This window comes from Semicossyphus pulcher, unplaced genomic scaffold, assembly GCF_022749685.1.
Source record: "Semicossyphus pulcher isolate SPU_LCO1_2020_fin unplaced genomic scaffold, fSemPul1.0.p SCAF_11, whole genome shotgun sequence".
Classification (NCBI taxonomy): domain Eukaryota; kingdom Metazoa; phylum Chordata; class Actinopteri; order Labriformes; family Labridae; genus Semicossyphus; species Semicossyphus pulcher.
Window position 1 is genome coordinate 22,558,587 of NW_027211615.1, and position 23,451 is coordinate 22,582,037.

Consider the following 23,451-nt stretch of genomic DNA (forward strand, 5'->3'; position numbering starts at 1 on the left):
GCCCCTTGTATGTCATGTCTTGTTTTACTTCCTTCCTTTGTTCTGTTTCCCGCCTTTCCGATTGTGTGCCCTGCCCTCATTGTGTTCACCTGTGTTAATTAGTCTCACCTGTCCCTGATTACCCTGTGTGTATCTCTGTGTTCCTACCCTTCTGTGCCAGTTCATTTGAGTCTTTGTCCGTGACCTTCCTGCTGTGAATTTGTTCCTCGTGTGTCTACTTTGGATCATCTTCGTGCCTCCCCTGAGTAAGTGTTTTGGAGTTTGCCTTTTTCTCTTTTTGATTGTACTTTCATTTTGCTCCGCCATTTTGGATTTTGTTTTATTTAATAAATCATATAGTCTGCACCTGGGTTCTCCACCTTTTTGGTTAAACCTCAAACCGTGACAGGGAACTCCAAAGTGAGGGGGTAGAAACGAACACCACAGGAGGTTTCTGACATCATGAAACATTATCCAAAGCTAATTATTTTCTCTAATTTCAGCTTTTTTAAACATAATAGCAGCTTGGCTTTATGCACTGTGGTCCGTCAGTCCACCACTTTGACACACAGTGAATTATATCAACAACTACTGGATTGATTCCCATGAAATTTTGCACAGGTGTTCACGGCACCATGGGGATGAATCCTACTGACTTTGGTGATCCCCCGTGAAGCCATCATGTTCCTCAAAAGAACTAAATAGTCTGGTATCAGTTTCAGGTAAAAAATGTTCTGAATAGAGTTTTGTTCAGTTCATACATGCTCTATTGAAAGACCAATATGATTGAACAGCTAACTATGCTAACTGAAAAATACAAATTAGCACTCGCTCTCTGGGCCTCGTGAGAAAAATCTTAAAAGGAAATCTTGCAAAGTTTAAGGGGTGTGGCTATCGTGCTCTCTTACCTCAGACATGATGTTATCCTTGCTGTTGGTCAGGTCAGTGAGGGTGTTCCCGTGCCTCTGCACAGTCCTTCCCAGGCCCTTCAGCGTGTCATTGATGGAGTTGAATGTGACAACGACCTTAGCCAGCTCTCCTTGGATAGACTTCAGATCCCCTCCTAACCTTCCGGTGTGGACGCCATGACCGTCCAGGCGCTTCTTTATGTCATTTATGTTGACTTTACACTGCCCGGTGCACTCCTCCACCTCCTCTCTGAGCCGTCCTACCTCCTCCTGCAGGTTGGAGCACACCTGAGAACAGGCAGATTCTCCTGACTCGACCTTTCTCCGCAGATCTGTCAGTTCAGTCTGGCACTTGCCGAGGCCGACGTTGGTGGAGTTGGTGAGCGAGCGCAAGTCGTCCTCTACGCTGCTGCAAATGGAACAGTCCTCTAAGTCACGGCCCAACGTTTCAACCTCTGTGGCAATGCGGTTGAAATTCTCCCCGTTCTCCCCTGTGAAATCTTTTATCTTTTTGACATCGTTTGTTAAGTCGATCACTCTGTCGACCAGCGAGTCTCCAGAAACAGACAAATCTTTTAACCTCGTGTTAAATTTCTGAATCTCCTCTTCGTTGGACACAACTCTCCACTGCAGGGTTTTCACAGTGTCATCAGTCTTACGGCCTCTTCCGTTCGGCCCGCAGGTCTCATTGCACATGTTTGCAGTCGATGTTAGCCTTCTGTCCAGGAAGGTTGTTATGTTCTCTAACTGACTTAACCGCCGGCTGTGGTCGGTGACTGTATCTCCCAGAACAGACACATCCAGCTCTATCTTGCCAATCTTGAAGCTGTGGTCGTCCAGCCGACTGAGGACCATGTTGCGCAGCTGTGTGACGTCTCTCTGGACGCTGTCCTTCAAATTGTTCCCGGTGTTAGTACACCTCTGCTCTGTCTTCCTCACCGTGCTATTCACCCTCTTCTCCAATTCTCTCAGTCGGCCATTCAACCTGTCCTCCGTCACTCTTCCCTTTCCTCCGCCTGTCCCGGCTAGCTCTTTATCCAGCCGCCCTTTAATAGTGTCGCATTTGTTAGATGTGGAGGTGACTCGGACCTCCACGTCAGACAGCCTCTTCTCCAGCTTAGTGACGGTGTTGCAGCAGGCCCGGGAGCGTTCGGTCTCGCTGCGGGAGATGTCTAGGCTCTGCCTCAGGTGCTGGTCCATGGAGCTGAGCAGCTTCTCCAGGGCTTGGATGCGCTCCCTGTCCTCTTGCTGCTGGCGCCTCAGGTCCTCCACACCTGCCTAACAGAAAGAGGGATTACACGAATGTTACGTTTGTCCAAAGCGACATACATCTGAGAGTTAAAACGACACAAGCAACGATCAAGACAGGACGGAACAAAGTCAGTAAGCAGCTTCAAGTAAGACCGGACATTGGTGCCAACAGGCAGTGCACAGTTCATGAAAGAGCGGGGTCTTTAGCTTCTTAAAGGTGAAAGGGACTCTGCGGACCGAATGGAGTTTGGTAGCTCGTTCCACCACCTGGGGACGACTGAGGAGGAGAGTCTAGTTAGCGACTCAGGGCCCTGTTGTGATGGGAGCACCAGGCGCCTTTCATTGGCAGAGCGTAGCGGGCGGGACGGAGTGTAGACCTGGATGAGGGCATTCAGCTAGGCAGGAGCCGTTTTTGTTGCTGTTTTGTAAACGAGCGACAGGGTTTGAATTTGATGCGAGCGGCAACTGAGAGCCAGCGGAGGGATATGAGCAGTGGAGTGACGTGTGCTGTTTTGGGTTGATTGAAGTCGCGCTGCAGAGCTTTGAATGTGCATGCAGGAAGGCCTGCCAGTAGGGAGCTGCAGTAGTCAATGCGTGATATCAGTGCGTTTTGAATGTTTTGTGATGTTTCTGCATTATTTCTTTTGAAAGTAATTTGTATATTTCCCTCTACATGTGAAGCAAATACATTCAAAGATATATCAATATGTTTCAGTTCCACTTGATACCTTCCAATAATACAAAGGAAAGATTTACAAAAGGGATGATACAGGATCTCTTCAGCTCTTATATTTACTTTATAAATACTGCAATACAACTGTGAGTAAACGGGGCAGAGGGGTATATGTGCCCAGGGGACGAAGATTGTGGTTAAACAGCAAATAAAAACTAAATTCATACAGAAATTGTTGCTCTTATGTTCAATCCTTCATTTCTTCCAAACGGCTGGATAATAGTGTTTGGACCATAGGAGGCATGTAGCCTTTTTATTCTGTGTTGATGTAGCGGTTTATATTGGAATGCAGTTTTCTGCATAGCTGTCTGCAGGTGGTTCATATTTTTCTCTCTGCTTTGGGCGGCGGAAATCACTTACAGAATTCCACACGGAGCAAAGAAAATCCATTTTACAGCTACGCAAACCGCAACTAGAAATGACATATGATGACATCCTTATATAGCGAGAACAAAGGAGAGTCATGTTTGTGCCTGAGGCTCGCAGATCTGATTTAAACATACTGAGCTTTACCTGGCAGGAGGAGCAGGACAAAGACACCCTCCTCTCCAGCTCCGTCAGTATCTCTTCCTTCAGAGTATTCAGCTGGTTCCCCCCGTGTCCTCCTCCTCCTCCTCCTCCTCTGGCCACTCCGTCCAGTTCATTGCCCCCTCCATTCACAAGGTGGTTGTTGATGTTCAGCAGGGTCTGGTCATGGACCTGAACAAGAAAATGTCCACTTACAGTAAAACGCTCTATCCTTGCATTTGAATTCTAAACATAAAGGCTGTGAAAACAAACGCATGATGTTAACCTGTGTCTGGTTGTACAGATGGTCCAGCTTGGTCTGGATGCTGTTGATGGTTTCCTTCATGTGTGGCTGAGCTGAATCAGCAGGGACAATGGCCCCGTTCAGACCAGGCCTACGCAGGAGAAGGGTCAAAGGTTATTTTGTTAAAAAGACGAACCTGATAGATAATTATAACATCAACATCATCACGAAAGACTGAAAACGTTACTGAAAACGACATTCACGTACAGCCTCTGGTTAATGCCGTGAATGGTGGTCTGCATGTTGTTGAGGTCTTTGCTCATGCCGCGGATTGTTTCCTCCAGCTGTCTGATCCTCTCAGTGTCACCTGGAGACAAAGACAAGCAAAGAAGGACAATTTTTGTGTTTAATTTTATATATTTTAATTTTATTTATTGCCAAGGACTGTATGTAAGAAGTGGACCTGGCCTCTGGGTTGGAAAATGAAGCAAAAGCTGAGGCTCTAATTGAATAAAAGTGTGTGAGAAAATGACCCCACTATTCACTTGATTTATTGGCTGACCGCCAGGGTCAGCCCTACACAGGGGTCTGTATGTGACTGATTGACTGACTGACTGAGTGAGTGAGTGACGGTACTTTCACAACCGTAGAGAGAGAGAGTTGCGACATGGCAATGATGGATCATGGAGCATATTGGACCTCCACTGCCGCGACTCTCTGTCTATACAGGTTTGTTCGGGAGTAGGCGGGGCTGCTCCTCCGCGGCTCATCCGCAGCGCACACCTGCTTTCAAACACGTTGTCATCGGCCTCATAAGGACAGTACATTGCCCACAAAAGCGCACATTGACCTGATGCGGTCAGCCACATGCTATGTTTTGACCTGGTCTTGTTGGATCAAAAAACATCCTCCTCATGAGTTTATGGTCTAAATTGCGTGTTTCAAGTCTTCTTCAATACCGCGTGGTGGTAAGTTTGTCCCACGTAGAGTAATATAGATTGCTGTACAGCATGGCTGCCTTGTGATTAACAAGTTGGTGCCATGTTGGCTTGTCAAACAGCATGCAACCTTTCGTTCAAATACGGTCACTTCTGTCTCCAAAATACCAAGATTGGGCTTCAAATGGTAATCCACAGACCAATCGGTACGTCACAGTGGCAGGGTCCACTTTTTATATAGAGTCTTTGTTTACTGCTGGCAATATACAAACTCAAAGTATGGGACATGTACAGGTATGTGTAAGGGCCAAACTTCATCAGCAACCTACAAGTTAGGAGGACCTACGAAACCTGCTATATTAAAGTTTTATACGTTTATTAGTTTTGGTAGTTTTGCGTTCATTTATTAATAAACTATAAAGATTCACAGTGGGATATGTAAAAACCCTAAAACGCATCAAAACATTTCATAGAGCCTTCTTACCATCTCGACCTTCTCCTCTCTGCCCGCCGCCATTGTTGTAGCCCGTCTGCGTGACGCGGGGTCGCCCTCCATTGACCTGAGTGTCTGCGGCTCCCCTCTGCCCATCTTGGCAGTCTTCCCCAGAGTAACCGTGACAACACTTCCACTCCATTTCTGTCACCATTTTGTAAGCTACCTTGTACCTCGGCCTTCTGTATGTCCGGTAGCTGAGGAGGAAATGGGACTTTCAGATTAAATACGTCATGTAGTTTTATTTGTTCTGACGTGATAGGACTTGAAAGCTGACATAGAGACACAGAGACACAGAGAGGCGTGAACCTTATTACCCAGTGAATAATCTCTATTTACAGATTTCCAGGAAGGCAAGTGTTCTGGTTTCCGTTTGAACTACGCTTGTAGTCCGAGTAATATTGACCAATCACGAATCGGCAGGCTGCGGCGTACGCAGGAAAAACAGTCCGTAAGGACAGGAAAAGCAGGCGGAACGTAATCCGCCGTAATGCCATCCCGGCTCCCATCAGCGTGATCTGACGACGATCTAGCTTCTTATTAATATCTATAAACAGACATCTGCATGCTAACAGCTAACAATCTGTTCTAGATTTAAAATTGAACTTGAGATTAATTCCCTTGACGCTGTGTCACGAAAGCCGTTCAGATTTCCCGACTTCCTCGAATGCATCAGATCGCTCCGACCTCCGTCCAACAAACGAGCATTTTAAGTTTTCTTCTCCTCTTGAGGACAGACCTGACAAAGCTTGAATTTTTACTTCTTACAAATCTGCATCACGATGTTGAAATTTGGGCAAAGGTAAGACCCGTTAATAACAAGTCAATCACAAGTTTCTGTTTCTGTAACAATGCAGCACGCGGAAAAGGAAGTCTTGACTGGAAGTCGATTAATCGCTTACCGCCCAGCACGTTCACCGGTGTCCCCATGGGCTGTATCGTCTCAGACTATAGCTGATGGGATCTGAGATTGCCCAGTGAAGGACCCATGAACTCATGACTGCTGTGCACTGTTTATATTTATGTGCACTGAGTCATTAGATGCCTGTAAATGGCTGAAACCATCTGCTGATGATGGAGGGCTTTGGAACTCAAAATGTTATTCCTTTCCCATATTCCAAAAGACATCCACTGCATTTATCTTAATGTCCTGACTGCAGATTATTCCAATGGATATACTATATGTGCGGTTTTATGATGAATGTGTCATAATGCTCTGCAAATGAAAAGACTCACTGTTACGGTAGCTGCAATAAATAGACCAGAATAGGCCGGAAGTCTCAGTAAAGATTTACGGCAGCGTCACAGGCACATTAACAAGCCCTGACTGTGAAAGTTCTGCACGTCGCGCTGCTTTTTGCCAGCCCGCAAACATCACGGTAGGTATCGCTGAGGCCTTTTTCTGTGCCATAGAAAAGACTTCATCCTCCAGCTCCCCGCTTTTCGAGAGCGTGAGAAAAAGGAATCCGACGTACTCTCGGAGGAAAAACAAAAACAAGGCTCGCAGAGATGGCTGGAGGAGGAGTGTGTCGAGTTAGGGAAAATGTAAGAAGGGAGGAGAGTCATAAAAGAAAGAAAGACGGAGTAAGAAGAAGAGATTGTTTTTACAGGACAGGAGACTAGACTGCGGTGCCTGGAACCCCTGTCGGCTTCATTCTTAGCATAGCCCAGGTTTAGGCCAAGGCCCCTGGCAGGCACGGGGATCAAACAGCCAGGCCAGGGTCAAAACCGGTGAGAGCTTCAAAAGAGGTAAAACATCAGGAGCGCTTGATTGATGCTGTTTTGCGAGCATAACATCCACATTTGGAAAAGATATTCAACCGCAATCCAACAGTTGTAACATCAAATATCCTCAGGTCTGTGCCAGGCAAAGTGAATCACCACCACAGTGATGTGTGGGTGTTTTAAAACAGCAGAATAGTGGGTTGTAGTGATGCTCTGTCTGCACACATGCCACAACCGGACCAGACTCCCCTGATATAAAACAGACAGACAATGAAAGCAGCCTTTTACATTCCATATCTAAAGACAGGAAAGGATGGATAGAGGATACGAACGTCTGTGGAATCCAAGGACAGGAAGTTGGAGTGACTAAATTGAAGCATCAGAGGAGACAGAAAATCCCAAAGATGAGACGGATACTCACGCAACTCGAGGACACTGGCCCCAGGTGCAGCGTTGATAGTCTGGTTTGATGTACGTCTCCACTCCATCCTCCATCACACAGCTAACCGTGCGTGTCACCACATAAGCGCACCAGTTCCTGTAAAAATGACACACACAAGCAGGAAGTGACTGATGAATGACTTTGTGATGACTGGCAGTTTGCAGTAAGTTCGGAGTCAGGCGTTGACACAAACACAGCAGGCTTCTTACACACTCAGTTTACAGTCCGCTGCTGCTCTTTGTCTCCAGGCGAAGAGAAGAAAGACTTCTGAAAATAAGAATCTAAATTCATGTCACTTGTTGAATGTTTGGCTCCGCTGCGAGGTCTGAGATACATATCTCAAACCCTGGACTGATTATTTTTCTGTACAACTTTCAAGAGAAATTGTTCCCTTGCATAAATGTCAGATCAGTTCAGGATAACTGCATGATTTCAACAATGGCAACCATTGTATGCCTCCCAAACTCAACACCAACCAACCCACAGAAAGACACACACACTCGCTCACATGGCCTCGTAGGGTTTATACTGCATATCCATGAGAACATCTTACATTCATTCCACGAACAATATGACGCTGAGATCAAAATGTCTTGCCTTCGGATTTGTGCAACTCCATATCAATCTTCAGATTGTTAAAAAGCTTACAGGAAATGTAATAAAGGCGTGTATCTGGAATAGGCCGCTGAGATACATTAATAAGTTGAATATTTTGGGAAATATGATTCTTTGCTGAGGATTGATATCAATCTTATCAGTCTGTTTTAAAGCATAGAGCAGTTGTTTCAAGTCTTTCTCACTAGAGTTTTCACCTGTGCATATGCACATTGAAAAGATATTGGTATCTGTAATTACTATGGTGATTATAGGTTAGTAATTAGCTAAATGGATTGGGTATTTACCAAAGTTATCGTCTTTTTAGCATAAAATTCCTATTTATGTTTCCCCCATTAGTCCTAAGCTATCCATCCATCCATTATCTATACTGCGTATCCTGTTCAAGGTCGCGGGAGCCTATCCCGACTGTCATTGGGCGAGAGTCGGGGTACACCCTGGACTGATCGCCAGTCAATCACAGGGCTGACTTTTATACCCCTTTCCCACCTAAATTTAGCATGTTGATGCAGGTTTTTCAGACCAGGGAAGACCCGTTTATAGATGCCGATTGTCTTTTTTCCCATTGCCAGTGAAGTATACTCCTTTCGGTCTCTTTTCTGCTGCGTCACCGTCTGACGTCACAAACTCGCCCCAAACAGGGTTAGTAAACAGTGACGATGTTACAGTGGTTAGGTCTTTATTGTATCTATTACTTATTCAGTCTGTTTATTAAACTCGGCGCCGACAAATTTGGAACGATGTTCGAGCGCTGCTCGGACGGAGACGGGCGGAATTTGTAGCTGAGATGACGCGGAGTCGCAGAAGTTACCGACGGAGCATAGCATCGTGCCAGAAAAGTTGCGGAGATTAGCGTGTGGACACAGGTTTTGTGTTCCCATCAATGCCGATCGGAGCCGAGGTGATAATTACCCGGGTCTACAGCAGAGTCATTTGACCCGAGTCTGAATGCAGATTGTTTCCCGAAAAAGCCAGATGATAGCTGGTTTTTGACCAGTGGGAAAGCGGCTATCAAGACAGACAACTTTCACACTCACACCCACGGGCAGTTTTGAGGCCCCAGTGAGCATGTCTTTGGACTCTGGGAGGAAGCCTAAGTACCCGGCGGGAACCCACGCATGCATGGGGAGAGCATGCAATCAGAAAGGAGAACACACAGAAAGACCCACTTCGTCCCAACCGGGGTTCGAACAAGGAACCTTCTAGCCGCAAGATGACAGCACTAACCACTGCACCACCGTGCAGCCCAGTGCGAAGCTAAAGGGGAGGGATTTAACAACAACAGCGAGAAGTAGAGTCAGGACTGAGTTTAGTAAAGCTGAGCAAAAGGACTAAAAGACTAGCTGGGTTTTAACCTTCAACATTTGAAGAAACACAGCTCTGCTTTAGAAAATGATTGCAGTGTATGTGTTTTCCAGCTCCTGAGAAAACCCTTTGTGAGCCAACTAAATGTTTCATCGTCACTCGTTTGACTTTGGCTCTCCTGATAGCTGATTTGTCTTCTGTGATCTTTTTTCAGCTAATGAAAGCCGCCTTTGAAAAACGGCCCTTCAAACAACACTGGACGCTTGAGCGCGCCGATAGCTCATCTTAAAGTCTCTGCGCAGCTGGAAAACCGATACACGGAGAGAAAAGTGTAGCGCTGCTCCGCTAATTCTTTGTGCGTTTGGCACAAGTAGCGAATGTGTTGCTGTTTTATACATCCAGACTCACTGAACAACATTAGCAGTTATATGGAGTCGTGTTTCTGGCCGTTTGGCAGATAGAAGTGGAATATTCTTTCCTTTGAAGTCCCCTTTTTTGCCCTCCACCAAATCCTTTGAGAACTATCTCGGCTGTAGCTGCTTAACGTGCTAGCAGCTCGTCTCTTACCCTGTCTGTCCCTGTAGAAATGATCTGTTGACGTACAGTGGAGTTTTTTGGAGCTTGATAACAGAAGCCTGAAGTAGGAGCAACTTTTTATGATACATTTAAACCCTTGTTGACAAAAAACATTGATTATAGCAGCTTTAAGGTTAATGTACAGGTTTAAACTTAATCCTATCTTAAACCTTAACTCAAGTAGAAAATAACCCAGGAAGTAAATTGTCCTCATACTCTAATCACTAAAATTCAAAGGGACTGAATTACACGAGACACGCTCTCCCACATACTCCCCCACGTCTACATGCTTCTCAATTTGTCCTTATCCCCTCTGACCTCCTTGACCCTTAGATATCTTTCATCGCGACCACCGCAGATAGATTTAAGACACAGACGTCCCTCAGTTGCTTTCTATCATCATTTTCCTATTACCCAGAATCCTCATCCACTGCTGTTCCTGCGGTGGTTATTATGGCCAATTAGTGTCACTCTTGCATTCATCTGAGAGGAGCTACGGAGGGTTTACAGATAAAAGTCTGAGCATACAAGGACTTCCTTCATGGTGAGAAGTCAATCAGCAGTCTGTCTGTCTATGTCTTTTATGTCTGTCACTCCTTCTCTTGCTCTTCACGTCGCTTTCCTTTTTTGGCCCTCCTCGCCTGTGTGGAATTCCTTCTTTCCATCTCACTCTTGCTGTCTCTTTTGATTCATCCCTCTCCGTCCGTGTCCATCTCTGTTTAGTATCTCCTTCTTATCCCTTCAGCTTGTTTTCGTCTCGTCCTCTGTGCGACTACACCTCTCCCCTGTTCCCCCTTATACCGCAATCCTCCCCTTCATTCCAGCGCTGGTCTGACTGACAGAAAGAGTTTATCATGTTTCAAGCCTCCCCTGCCCCTGATGACCTCTTCCTCGTGACCTCCTGTTCCTGTTGCTACTGTACGTGGGAAAGAATCACCAGGAATATTCAAAGGGTTGGTTGACCTCAATTACAGACATATTAATGAACATATTTCCTCTATTATAGCTTGTGGTGTTTAGCCATACAGATATATTCTACCCATAGACTGTATAAAAAGCTGGACGACATGACAGCTCCCTTAAAGTGAAGCCAAACCCTCTCTATCGCCCCCTGCTGACTGGCTGCAGTATAGGTCATAAAGCCCGCCTCCTCCATGTTAATAGATGGGACATGAGTCAAACTATAAAATCAAAATACACGCCAAATAAACGTTTCTCAAACATGGTTTCTTTCATTATAGTTAGTTCTTATCATGCTGATTTACGTCCAAGTGTTCATTTTTCTGACAAGTTTATTTTCAATTCGTTATTTGATGCTGTAAAAAGGATGATTGACAGCTCTGTTGACCAATACGGCTCCTGCAGCCGATCTGTTCCTGATTAGCAGAGTAGAGGACGAACGGTGAGAGGAAACGTAACGGGCGTGCGGGATCTTTGCTGTTTTTTCGGTAAGATAAGGGTGTGTTGCGGTTAGCAGAAGTGGCTACGGCGGCGCCACCCGCCGATCTCTACTGCGCAGACTCTGGCTCCAAATGACATCACCATCGCAAGATGGCAGCGCCTATCATGGCGGCTATTTTGGTATCAATTCTGTACAATGAGAGCAGATGGAGACGCGTCGTCCATCTATATGTAAAGTCATTGATTCTACCCTACAATGAAGAAAAATATTAGTTTGAAGGTGAAAGGAATAGATCAGTCACAGTCACAGTCAGGTTACAAACAATGGAGGAATAAAAAATAAAACGATAAAGAGATTCTGGGGGCTGCACGGTGGTGCAGTAGTTAGTGCTGTTGCTTGGTTTGAATCCCGGTTCGGACATAGTGGGCCTTTCTGTGTGGAGTTTGCATGTTCTCCCCGTGCATGCGTGGGTTCCCTCCAGGTACTGCGGCTTCCTCACACAGTCTTTTTACACTGCGGGTCTGCCTCATGCCACCTTTTACATTGGACCACGCAATGCCGACGTAAAGCCACCCCAGTGTGCGTTTTTAAAGAGCGTTCTGCAAATGTGCGCAAGGTGTAAACAAACAGCACGTGCTTCAAATACACACACACTGCGCTCTTCCGCCCTGCCGGCTCTGCTGTTTACACAGACTTCCTCCAACGCATACATAGAAAACGTAAGACGTAACAGAGGCGTAATAATCCCGCCTTGAACTGGCAGTGTAAAAAGGGCTTATGTGTCACCCCTGTGATTGACTGGCGACCAGTCCAGGGGACCCCACCTCTCGCTCAGTGACAGCTGGGATCAGCTCCAGCCCCCCGCGGCCCTGAACAGAATTAGCGGTAAAGATAATGGATGGAAGAATATAAGTCGGTATCAGATTTTAGCCCCAAAAAAGTATGTTTGTAAGTACATTGTTGATCATTTGGATGAAATAATTAAGGATAAAAAGGAACAAGTTTCACTGCATTGCACATTATTAGCTTGTGAAGATACTTTTGAGAAATGTTCTCATTTTGTACATTCACAGGATATCATGTTGCTCTACACTGACCACAAATAAATAGTCATGGTGGAGGGATCAGTTCAGCCTGGAGTCATCAGCACCGAGCTGAAGTCAACCAGTGTTCTTACATCTGAAGACTTCTGTAACGCCGTTCCCAAAGATTTGTGGCTTGTCAGGGTAATCCATACGGGCTCGTCTATTTATACACATGCTTGTATTACAATTTTCTATTCTGTGTATTGTGACATTGCCTTTAGTGTTTCTATCAGAGCTTTGAGTGCTGGTGATCCAGTGGAACTACCACCATTCATCTAGCATCAGCCAACGCAAGTCCATCCAAACACAGCTGTCTCTCCCCTCATGTGTCTCCAGAGTCTTGCGGTTCTTCACAGTGATGCTTATTTCATTAAGCCCTGTGATGGGTTATTTTGTGATGTGGCTCGTTGTTCTCATGTGTACGTTGGACTGAAAGTTCTTGAACAACAACGTAACATCTCCATCAGGAGTTGGACCGGCACAGAAGGCATGGGGAACGTGTAAAATGAGACAGTGGTGATAAATCAAAAACAGCTCCGTCTCTTCCCCCACGTATAGTCCCACTGTGTTGCTTTTAGTCACTGTGATTCAGTGGGCCAGCTCTGCCAATCTATTATCCTGACTTACTGACTCTCAGGGTCACAGACGCAGCAGATAAAGCATGAAGTTGGCAACGTTCACGCACCATCACCCCTGATGGAGAACAGACGCTGGGTCTCATAAATAAACATAACCATCACTCTTCTTTTCACTTGTGAGCAGACACAGATGTGGACGCGTACACACACTCGCACTAACATATGCAAACATACAAATCTCTCCGTCTCTGCAGCTTCCACACACCCACACGTACTGTGCACAGCGCCCTCCCTGCTGGTGTGTTTTCCATCTTTCCAGCATGGGTTTCTCACTCCACTGAAACACATAAGAGAAGTCTTTATACTTGAGTCAGGATGACTAAGTGTTAGCGTAGCAGTGAAAGAGTGTGTGTATGCTCGTGCTTGGGCGGACGCCCTTCACAAAAGAGTGTACAGTGTATTAGTTGTATGCGCCCATGCATGTGTGCCTGCATGCCTGTTTCCTGTTGCATGGCTGAAACCTTCCACTCCCCTCGCTCTCTCACTGTGAAGTTAAGACTTTCTAACAGTAATCCAATAAAGAGCCATTAATCAAAATGGCTGCAGAGAAATAGCTCATATGAAAGTTTAATAACCACATTTGGCAACTTTTCGTTTACATTTAAAGACAAACACACAACACATGCATTCATTCAGTCATTAGAGATTAACACAGCCAGGCACGGACACTGAAAAACGAAAACACACACAAATATTGAGAACATAAGTACTTATTTATGCACTTTGAAACTGTGTGTGTGTTTGCGTTTGGTTCCAGCATTTTCAGCAGCTAATCTCCATGTTTCCTCATCAATATAAACATCACAGGAAAACGCTGCAGACAAAGAGTCCAGCTCCTACAGAATATGTAAACAGATTGATCAGATGACTTTAAAATAGGGATAGGCCGATTATCGGGGCCGATATTCGGCATATTGACGCATATCGGCATCTGCCTTTTTTTATTTTTTTTTATTTTATAATCTGACGGCTGATAAGAGTTCATTTCTTTGCAAATTTTATTTAACTTTGTTTTATTTACTTAATAAAACTTCAGGAAGTTATTTATTTATTTAAATTTTCAGTTAACTTTATAAGAGATGCTGCTGACCCTGGGAACTCCCTGCGCTTTTTGTTTGTTTGTTTAATAAACATACGCTTAAAGGCATTTAAACAAAATGTTGGAGTTTGTATTATTCAAAATTTTGACGCCAATATTTTCACTTTTACTGCAAATGAATATCGGCTCCAAATATCGGTTATCGGCCTCCTTGATTACTAATAATCGGTATCGGTATCGGCCCTGAAAAAACCATATCGGTCTATCGCTACTTTAAAACCACAAGAAGGGAGGGAGAGCTACCAGTAAATGGTGAAAGGACTTTGCTTATATCGTGCTTTTCTTGTCTTCCAACCACTCAATGTGCTTTTACACTACATGTCACATTCATCCTTTCACACACACATTAACACACTAGGGATGTGCACTTTAACCGGTTAACTGTTAAGAATGTTAACCGGTTATTACTACCAGTTAAACGGTTACATACAATGTTGTCTTTTTTTAATATACATATGTATTTGGGAAACACATGTTTTGTTGTCATTAGCTGAGTTGAGCCTGAGAGGAGAGCAAAATGATCTTCGTTGCATATCTCTGCTCCTGGGACATCACGGGACCTTCTGAGCGGGTATTCTCCGCGGCGGGTGAACAGAGTGCGTATCAGACTAACCCCACACAGCATGTCGACATGCGGCTATTTCCGCACCAAAACCAGTAATACTGTCTCCTACATAATAAGGACTGGTGTAGGTCTGGCCTTTTAATTTGAAGTTTCCGCAGCCTGTTGTTAATGTGTTGACTGTTTTTGAGCAGAAATGAAACTTACAGCAGGTAATTCAATTATTTAAATCTGCAGACACGTCATCGTCAGGATCAGACTGGATCTGTTTATTAAAGTTCTGTGTGCTGACCATCAAAGAAAGGTCGGCTGTAAATGTTTATTTACTTATTTTTGTGGCTGGATCACACGGCTGTATTCTCCAGTGTGTGCGTAATGGACGCTGGACAGTGTATTAAAATCTGTGGGCACCCTTGCCGGTGCCAGAGGTAGTTATGTCTGAGGAGTGTCTGCGAGGATTAAAGAGCGCGCATGAGGGAGAGCTTGTTGTCCGTCTCCAGCTGTTCTTTCTAAAAATGATCTTTAATAATAAAAGTGCATCTTGATCTGGTCGGTTAACTGGTAAAAAAAATCCAAATGCACATCCCGGGAGCAATTTGGGGTCTTTCAGTGTCTTGCTAATGGACACTTCGACATGCGACTGTAGCAGTCAGGGATCAAACCCCCAACCTTCTGATTGAGAGACGACCCACTCTACCAGTGAGCCACAGTAATGACCCGTTAGTAGACTGGTCATTACAGATTAATGCTGTGCAACAAAATATTGTTGAAGCCCACAAAACCCGACTGAATATTGGATTAATGTTTCGTCATATTCGGGGAAGTCTCGTGTTTTTCATTGAACAATGTGTGTGAGAAGTTGTTTGCTGCGTTTCATCAAAGATAAGCGGTTCATTGATTCACGAGAATCAACCAAACAAAAGAGTTCTCTAACACCATGTTTGGGTTTAACATGTGGAAAGACTCAAAGATGAGGTCTGCCTGGTTGGTTTGGCAAATCCACATCTGGTTAACTTAACCATTACAATAAAGTGCAGCTGGGGTGAAGTCTATAAAGGATGCAGTACATTCAGAAATACTGGAATGAATCCTGCATCCATTTAAATCTTGGGGTTGAATAAATGAAACCTTATAAAGCGGAAATGACTTTAAACAATGCTGTAAACAAGTAAACAAACATATTTTGATGTTGTGTTTCTAACCTTAAACCACTGTGTTTATCTTTGAGGCCTTTTAAAGTGTGCTGAATGCATTTATTACCCTGTAAAACTTTTGAAAAGCTGTCCTTAAAGCCATAAACGCTGCATTGTTTTCATCCATGTTTGTTAGCTCAAGCTCCTCCTCTGACCTCCCTTTGCTGGAACAGTGCTACAAGGCCATCAACTGTCAATCAGCTGAGCTGTGTTTAACAATCTGCAAATGTGTTAGCGAACGGCAGATATGTAGCACAATTGATTTGGAGTTATGTTTTGTAGCCTACTCTCTGCCCACACCTGGGGTCCGTTTCACAAAGCAGGTTCAACAAACTCTGAGTCTAACCCTGAACTCTGAGTCGATCTACTCTGAGATAGGAAACTCTGAGTTTTCGGTTCCAGAACAGCTGATCAGAGTTAGTTCAATCAACTCTGAGTAGGTTCAGCCGGAGTTAAGTGCGTGCACGCTGACTGTAAAAAGCCAGCATTATTGGAGCCCCGATACCACGATTCACCATGGCAACGGTACACAAAAAGAGGTCCCGAAATCCTCATGCGGACGTTCAGCGAATACGAGCATGTTTTTAGAAAAACAAAGTAACACGGCTGCAGCTGCAAAAGAGAGAGAAGCGGCATGGGAAGAAACCGCTGCTCGAGTAGATTTGCAAGTTTGAACTGGTCTATTTATTTAATACTTAATCACGACCGGAAGCTAAAATGTATATTAATTTAGGAGCAATCCAGCGGGAGAAAAACGTACATGGAAGCACTTCAATCATATTTTAAATATTAAACAGATTAAATATCATTCAGTGGCTGTTTTAATGTGCATCAGCTTTATCCCCAACATGATGCTGACTTCACATACATTATAATTCATGTTGATTAAACTGAATGTGTTAGTTTAAAAAAATAAATCCAATAACTTACGGCGTCTTATTTGAGTGCTCTCGGCAGTGGTGGTGGAAAATCTAAAAATGATGACTTTGACACAGATTTGTCTTTTGATTTTTTTTATCATAAATATAAAAGACTTTTGCAAAGGGGTCAGAGCAGCACAGAGACGCAACGTTTTTTTAAAAATTTGTAACCGCTCAAACACACGCGTGAGACGGGCTGAATGAATGAGGAAGTTGAATGAGGGTTTTATATTCTAGAGGGAGGAGACAGAGCGAAACTCTGAGTTTCCTGAAGAAAACCTGCTCGGGACCAGGTTAGGTTCATAGAGTCTGTTACTACGGTAACTGACCGAGAGCTTAAGTTACCTCTCTCTGTGAAACAGGCTAGAGTTACCCCTCTTTCTCTGGTTTGAGTTACCTCCCTTTGTGAAACGGAAAACTCAGAGTTTCCCTCATTTCAGGGTTAACAGACTCAGAGTTTTCAATAAACCTGCTTTGTGAAACGGACCCCTGAGGGCTCTGACTCTGCCGTCTCTTGCTTGGTGCTGAGCAGGTAGTGTGCTGTGGGGTTTTAAGAGCGTTTTGCTGAAAACAGCGAACCAAAACGGTAAAGTGTCGGGCCGTAAAAACGAAAACAATGAGCTTAGATATGCTGTAAAGCTCTGTATGGATAAGGGAAACTGCAGGGTCCAGTGATTACTCTCTGTTTTCAGCACCACAAGTGATAACAGTTTTAATGGAGACGCAGAATGTTAACAACACCTTTAGTGAAACGTGCGCTCAAGGAGACTGACTGATCCTCCACGGTTTCATTGCACACATTTTTAAAGCATACCAGACAAACAAGCACAGGAAACAAGCGTAAAAATGCACATTGTCCTTCACCTGCAGACACATAACTACAATGTTTTCACTTCCTCTCTGCCCACTGAGCACTAAACTCTCATTGTACTTGTTTGTTTATTGATCTATAACTCAGCGTGAGTGGAACTTCTGCACCTGCCTGAGCATCTTTCTTCCTTCCCAGTAAATTTCACCTCCTCGTTAAACCGCACACAGACACTCAGGAAGCTGCGGTCTGACATCTCAACTCACACATGCCAGGTTCGCTTCATTCAGCGGCATCTCCGCATGAGCCCTGCGGAGGAGAATTGTGTGTATAGCCGGAATAGTCTGTGACAAAAGTGACATAGAGAGCAAGTGGGAGGAAGGAGGAGTGAAAGAAAGAGAGAGAAAGAAAACGGGGTTCAATGCTTAAACAAAGAAAACACTTGGCGGCGTCCATTGTTAAGGGATCTTTCATTTAACTTCAAGGGACGGCTTCGACAGCGGCCTGAATGAGTGGATGAAAAGGGGTGTGGCTAATGTTTGAACTGTGACCCAGAGGTCAAGCACCCCTCCACCGGCCTAGTAAAGGTATACCCCTGTACACACACCGAGAAAAGCACACAGACTGTCACAAACGACAGCCTACACACTCGAGTGCACTCACTCATGCTCGAGTGAACGCGCCGACAGACAAACACACACAAAAGGCCGACACACATTCTTCCAGTCTCTCCTGAAAATGCCGTTTTACTCACACACACCATTTTCCCTTTGGACACGTTCCAACATCAAGGGACAGTGCGACTGTGTAAACTTCTCTCTGATTGTTTAGCCTGGCGGTCACGAAGATATACGGAGAATGTCTATGATACTGCTTTAGCATGAATGCTCAGACACGTCAGGCCAGAGGTCTGCACCGGGGTTCTTTTGTGGCTTGAATTTTAACCTTTTATGGAGCGTAAACTTAAGTTCCCGCAAAGCCTTTTAGAATTGCAGTTGCCCAAAATAGTACAGACCGTGTAAGCAGGTAAAATCAAGCTGGTTGTGGAACAGTACATGTACCAAACTGTAAGTTCAGTGGTTACGTGTCTTCTCATGTTGTCCGTTGATTTTTTCAAGATGAGAGATTCAAAAGTTTGTCGAGGGAAGGGATCCAAATGCCGACAGAATTCTTTAAGTTCATCTAAACAAGGTGAATGAAAGGTTTCTCCAGTGAATCGCTTGCTGGGAACTGTGGTCATTAGTTTACAATGGCTCTGACTGGAAAGGGTCCCTTTTCCCACATTAGCATGACCATAAATAATGAGATTTGTTTACCTCTCTAATTAGCAGAAAGCAGAAAATCACACAGATGAAGTGAATTTGGATTCCTTCCAAGATCCAAAGGAAGCGGACAATCCTGTTGCTTGGCGACATAGTGGCGCATCTTGGAATGCTATTAATCGCGGTGACCGGGGGTTTTTCACTGTATTACAGTGCATTGTGGGATATAAAGCTTTTCCACAATGCACCTTGAAATTAAAAGAGGTTAAGAAGCGAGACGAGCACCTACAGTCATGCAGGTGGCCCATGAGGCTGCACACACAAGCTACCTGAGCTTAAGGCATAGGATGCATGATATTGGATATTTTGCTGATATCCGATACGCCGATATTTTTCTTTTTTTTAAGATTATTTTTGGGCTTTTTATGCTTTTATTTTAGAGAGAGGACAGTGGATAGTGGCAGAAATGGGGGAAGAGACAGCGGGGACGACACGCGGCAAAGGGCCGAGGGCCGTAGCCCTTGTATTTGGTCACCGATTGAGATAAACCGGTACCATATGCCGATATTTTCCAACCCTTTTTGCTGGTTGCCGATTTGGATACCGAAATATTAGGCATGTTTTTTCCACCTAATTGCAGAGAACATCAAGTCTCCCCTGTAGTGGAAGTGATATCATGCCTACTCTTATGTAGTGTAGCAGAAATAACATAATACATTGCTTTTAAAAATGTTCACTGGGCAATGTTAGAAAACTACTTAAACGTAGGTAACGAAGGGAATCATCAAGCATTTAGGCGTAAGCAAAGCGTCGTTTTATCAGCGGAAAATATCAGCAGAAAAATGAAACATCTGCCGAAGCCGATATGTCATTTTCAAGCCATAATCTGTACATACCGATAATGTGCCGACAATATCGTGCATCCCTAACGCATACATCAACATGCTAACAATAACATTCTAACTGTTGGAGCAAATTCAGGCACTGTGGGTAGCCATGTCAGTCTATTGACGACCGTGTGGTGACAACACAGGATCAAAAGAGCTTACAGCTGAAGCATGTCATCTACACTGGAGCGATGTGTACACAACAAACTAAAACCGAAGCCAATTAGTCAGTCCTCCTCTCTGTAACGCTTTGACTGACGGGAGTGATAATTGTTTAACACCTAAAACACAAAGTAATAGAGCCACTACTTCACCTGATGATGGCAGCTGTTGTAAATGTCACAGCAATCCAGCTAACAGTTGTCAAAACAACAGTCACTTCCTGTTTCATCTGAGGTGAGATTTTGGATCGGGATACATACAAAATCACACGCATCGAAGGCGCTCTCTTTGTGCATCATCTCGGCATAAAGCTTGATTTCCTGATGAATGCAGGACGGGATCACGGTTAGGAAGCGGTCTCACAGTGAAGTTGTTGGATGGGGTCGAGGTCAGGGCTCTGTGCAAGTTCTTCCACATCAAACCGGGAAAAACCCATACATTATTGGGCCTGCCTTTGTCTATGGGGGCATTGTAACACTGAACCGGAATGGGCCTTGACCAAACTGTTGCAATGAAGTCGGAAGCACTGTTGGATTACATGCCAATGTTTTGTATTAGCTTTAATGGGCTAATTGCTCAACAAGAAGATGTCAGAGTTGTCACCTCTTTGGCTCTCCTGTTCTCCCTGTTACACTGCACATAGCAGAAGGACAGTAGTGTGTGTGTGTGTGTGTGCATCTGTCTCTCTTTAAGGCCCCTGTAAGGAGCCCTCTGCTAATGTAAAGAAGACAGTGGCATGTCTGTGTCTAATACTTGCTCCCCTCCAGCGTCTTGTCCTTCAAACTGTACGTGAGCCTCAAGTCCACCTGCATATAACCCCAAACACGCGGCTCCTTCCCTCTTCCTCTGTCACCGCCTGGAGCTGACGGGGGTGACGTGCAGCCCAGACGTTTTGGCAGTAGATGTGTCGGGCCGCTCTCGAGTCCTCCTGAGCCCCAACGAAAAGACCCCTGCTGGATGTCTTCGGTTCGTTCGACAGCCTTTACCACTTATGGAATACTTCACACATCTGTCAAAACAGATCAATTGAGTTCAAACAGATGTCAGAGGGGCAAACCGCGCTGCCACGGGCCAGCACATTCTTCTCCCCGATGCGTCACGATGTAAGTGTGTGTGGTTTGATTGTGTGTGTTTGTCACAGGCCAGTCATGCTGACTCCTTCATAGCCTACTGGTTTCAGCAGGGGGAAGGCGTTTTAAGGACCCAGGCCCTCTCTTCTCTTCTCTTCTGTTATCGAGTTGCTCCCCTGACTCTCTCGCTCTTTCATCCTCGCTTGTCACGCCTGCTCGGTTTCTCTCGCTTCTCCACAGATTTCTTTTACTTGCTTTTCTCTCATCCAATTTTCGTCATCATTATTTTTTGTCTTATGTATCTACCTTTTTTCTTCTCACTGACCTCGCCCTCTCCAAAGATATTCTATATTTCTTTTTGGCGTAGCCTTCTCTTGACTTTTTACTCAATAGTTTCTTCTCTTCCTCCACGTTTTACCCAGCGTCCTCCTCTCTGTTCGCCTCCCACTTTCTCCCATCCACAGTAGCCCACAGTTCAGCTTCACCGTACAGTGAAGAGGTCAACCATCCACACGTTGGGACTCGGGCAGCAGTGGCAGCTCTGATGTGGAGAGAAACCTGATAGAAGCTAATATTGCAGGAGCTCAACTCCCAGAAGTCTGGCTTGCCTTGCGTACACACGTGCGCACACGCTAACTACAAACACATGCAGGCATGCTGCAGGCAGACACACACCACATGTGAGAGGTAGACTCTCTCCTTCATTTACTCAGCCGGTCCCGTTGTGACCCCTTTTTTCATGCACACACACGATTACACAATCAAGTTTCTCATTCATTCAATTACACAGCAACTACTGTTCTTATAGAGGAGGGGGTCACTCACATATTGAGGGGGTTGCTCACTTACATGCTAGTAAGACCACAAAAACATGTATGATGTGGTCCACCCTCAACATTTAAAGTCTGTTGAAATGATGTCAGAAAATTCAGCATCCCTGCAACGCATCACTTCCCGTGCAGAGCACCGCGATTCACCTTTACGTGACTCGAAGATGCTGCTTGTCAGGATGATGAATTCCACTCGAGCAGGGCTGAGGCTGGGGGTGCTTTCAAAAAACATTCTGCGCCCCCTGAGAACTTTGGGGCCCTGAAACAGTAAATATCTAGAAGCCCTGTAAACCCCATCCAGCTCTCAGCCCCCTGAATCATCACACCCCTCCACCCACCCCCAATCAGGGAGGGTCCAACAGGGTAAATGATGAAATTATCAATAATGTATTTAAACCGAAAATAATGTACTTGTGCAAAGGTAGCACAGATGATATTTTGACATTTTCGTACTATAGAGGCATTCAGGGACGGTCACTAAGGAAATGATGCCCAGTGTTGTGCCCCATGTGGGAGGCTGACTTTGTCATTCTTTAGTTCATTAAGGTAAATATGATTTGTCATCAGAGTCACAGGTATTAGGACTACAAATTCAGATCATTTTCTTATCAGTTAATCTGTCAATATTTTTTTAATAAATAGTTTTGATCACAAATTTTCCAGAGAACATCTCCAAACCCTCTTTTCTGTTCATCTTAATCTCAATTCAGTAAATGTGAGGACAGCAGCAAATCACATCAGAAAGCGATACTTACAATCAAAGGCCTAATCAATTAATCGCTCAGTCATTTCATATTTGTTCCATGGCACTCTGGAAGCCCTCTGACGGACCCCCTACGGTCCCCAGACCTCACTTTGGTAACACATAACCAGGTTATTTGACCCTCGCCATCATCACGCTTAAATACACACTTTTTCTAATGAGAGTTTTGAACTGCTGCTCTTCTCTTTTCCATGAACAAACTCAGAAACTTCATTAACGAGCCACAGGTGATAACTACGCACGAGTCATTTCGCTCCTGTTGCTCCTACCTGTGTCTGCTAGCTGCTCTCTGTCCCGTCTGGATGCTGGACTCCGAATACCCAAGACCCCAACTAACCCGGGCCAACATGAAGGTGAGCAGGTAGAACACCGTCTCCATCCTCAGGTCCAGTGCGGCTTCAAGTCAAATAAATGTCATTTAGTTCCAAAGTTAATCGAATAAAAAGTCTCCCGGTCACAGTGAATCTTTCAGTGACGTGCTGTCGGTAAATGACGATGGTGAGCCATGACTTCACAGGGTGAGAAAGTCCCGCAGACGTCCCATAGTCCAGTCAAGTGCATTTCAGAGGGTTAACTGAAGAGACGGAGTCTGACTGCTTCTGCTGACGAGCGGAGTAACATGAGGAAAGTTTCCTGTCCGAGCTCCAAGAGCAGTCATGCCCGCTCCGCGCAGGGTCTCTCTCTCTCTCTCTCTCTCTCTCTCTCCCCCCCGCTCTACCCCTGCTCTCCCTCTCTCCGTAGGTCTGTATCCCTCTCCCCTCTTCTGCCCTCATGTTCGTTTCCTCTCTGTGTCTCAAGACTCAATTTAGCTCGACTCATTTCGGTTCCATTCAACTGCAACTACACAATCGGCATTATCATGTAATTTTCGACCTTGCCAAAGCAAATCCCCATAAAAAAAACAACCGAGAAGTCCAAAAGAAACAAGGAATGCTCAGAAACCTATAAATCCTCATCATTGGAGTTCAAAACCAGATGGAGCTTTAACCATTCTTCTGATTCAGCCTTTTCAAAATCAAGTATTCTATTTTTAGAGAATATTTTATGTCAGAAT

The 23,451-nt window shown here is 44.8% G+C and overlaps 1 protein-coding gene across 1 annotated transcript in view; it reads right to left on the reverse strand.

Moving 5' to 3' along the window:
* emilin1a (elastin microfibril interfacer 1a) overlaps window positions 1–23,078 on the reverse strand; it is a 28,686-nt gene extending 5,608 nt beyond the window's left edge. The window contains exons 1-7 of the mRNA XM_069657576.1: window positions 22,667–23,078; window positions 7,200–7,316; window positions 5,045–5,250; window positions 3,890–3,989; window positions 3,665–3,773; window positions 3,385–3,570; window positions 888–2,165 (exon numbers count right to left, since the gene is read on the reverse strand). Of these exons, the coding sequence (XP_069513677.1) occupies window positions 888–2,165; window positions 3,385–3,570; window positions 3,665–3,773; window positions 3,890–3,989; window positions 5,045–5,250; window positions 7,200–7,316; window positions 22,667–22,776 (2,106 nt within the window). The 5' untranslated portion in view covers window positions 22,777–23,078. The remainder of the gene's footprint in view (window positions 1–887; window positions 2,166–3,384; window positions 3,571–3,664; window positions 3,774–3,889; window positions 3,990–5,044; window positions 5,251–7,199; window positions 7,317–22,666) is intronic.
* Window positions 23,079–23,451: the final 373 nt, after the last annotated feature.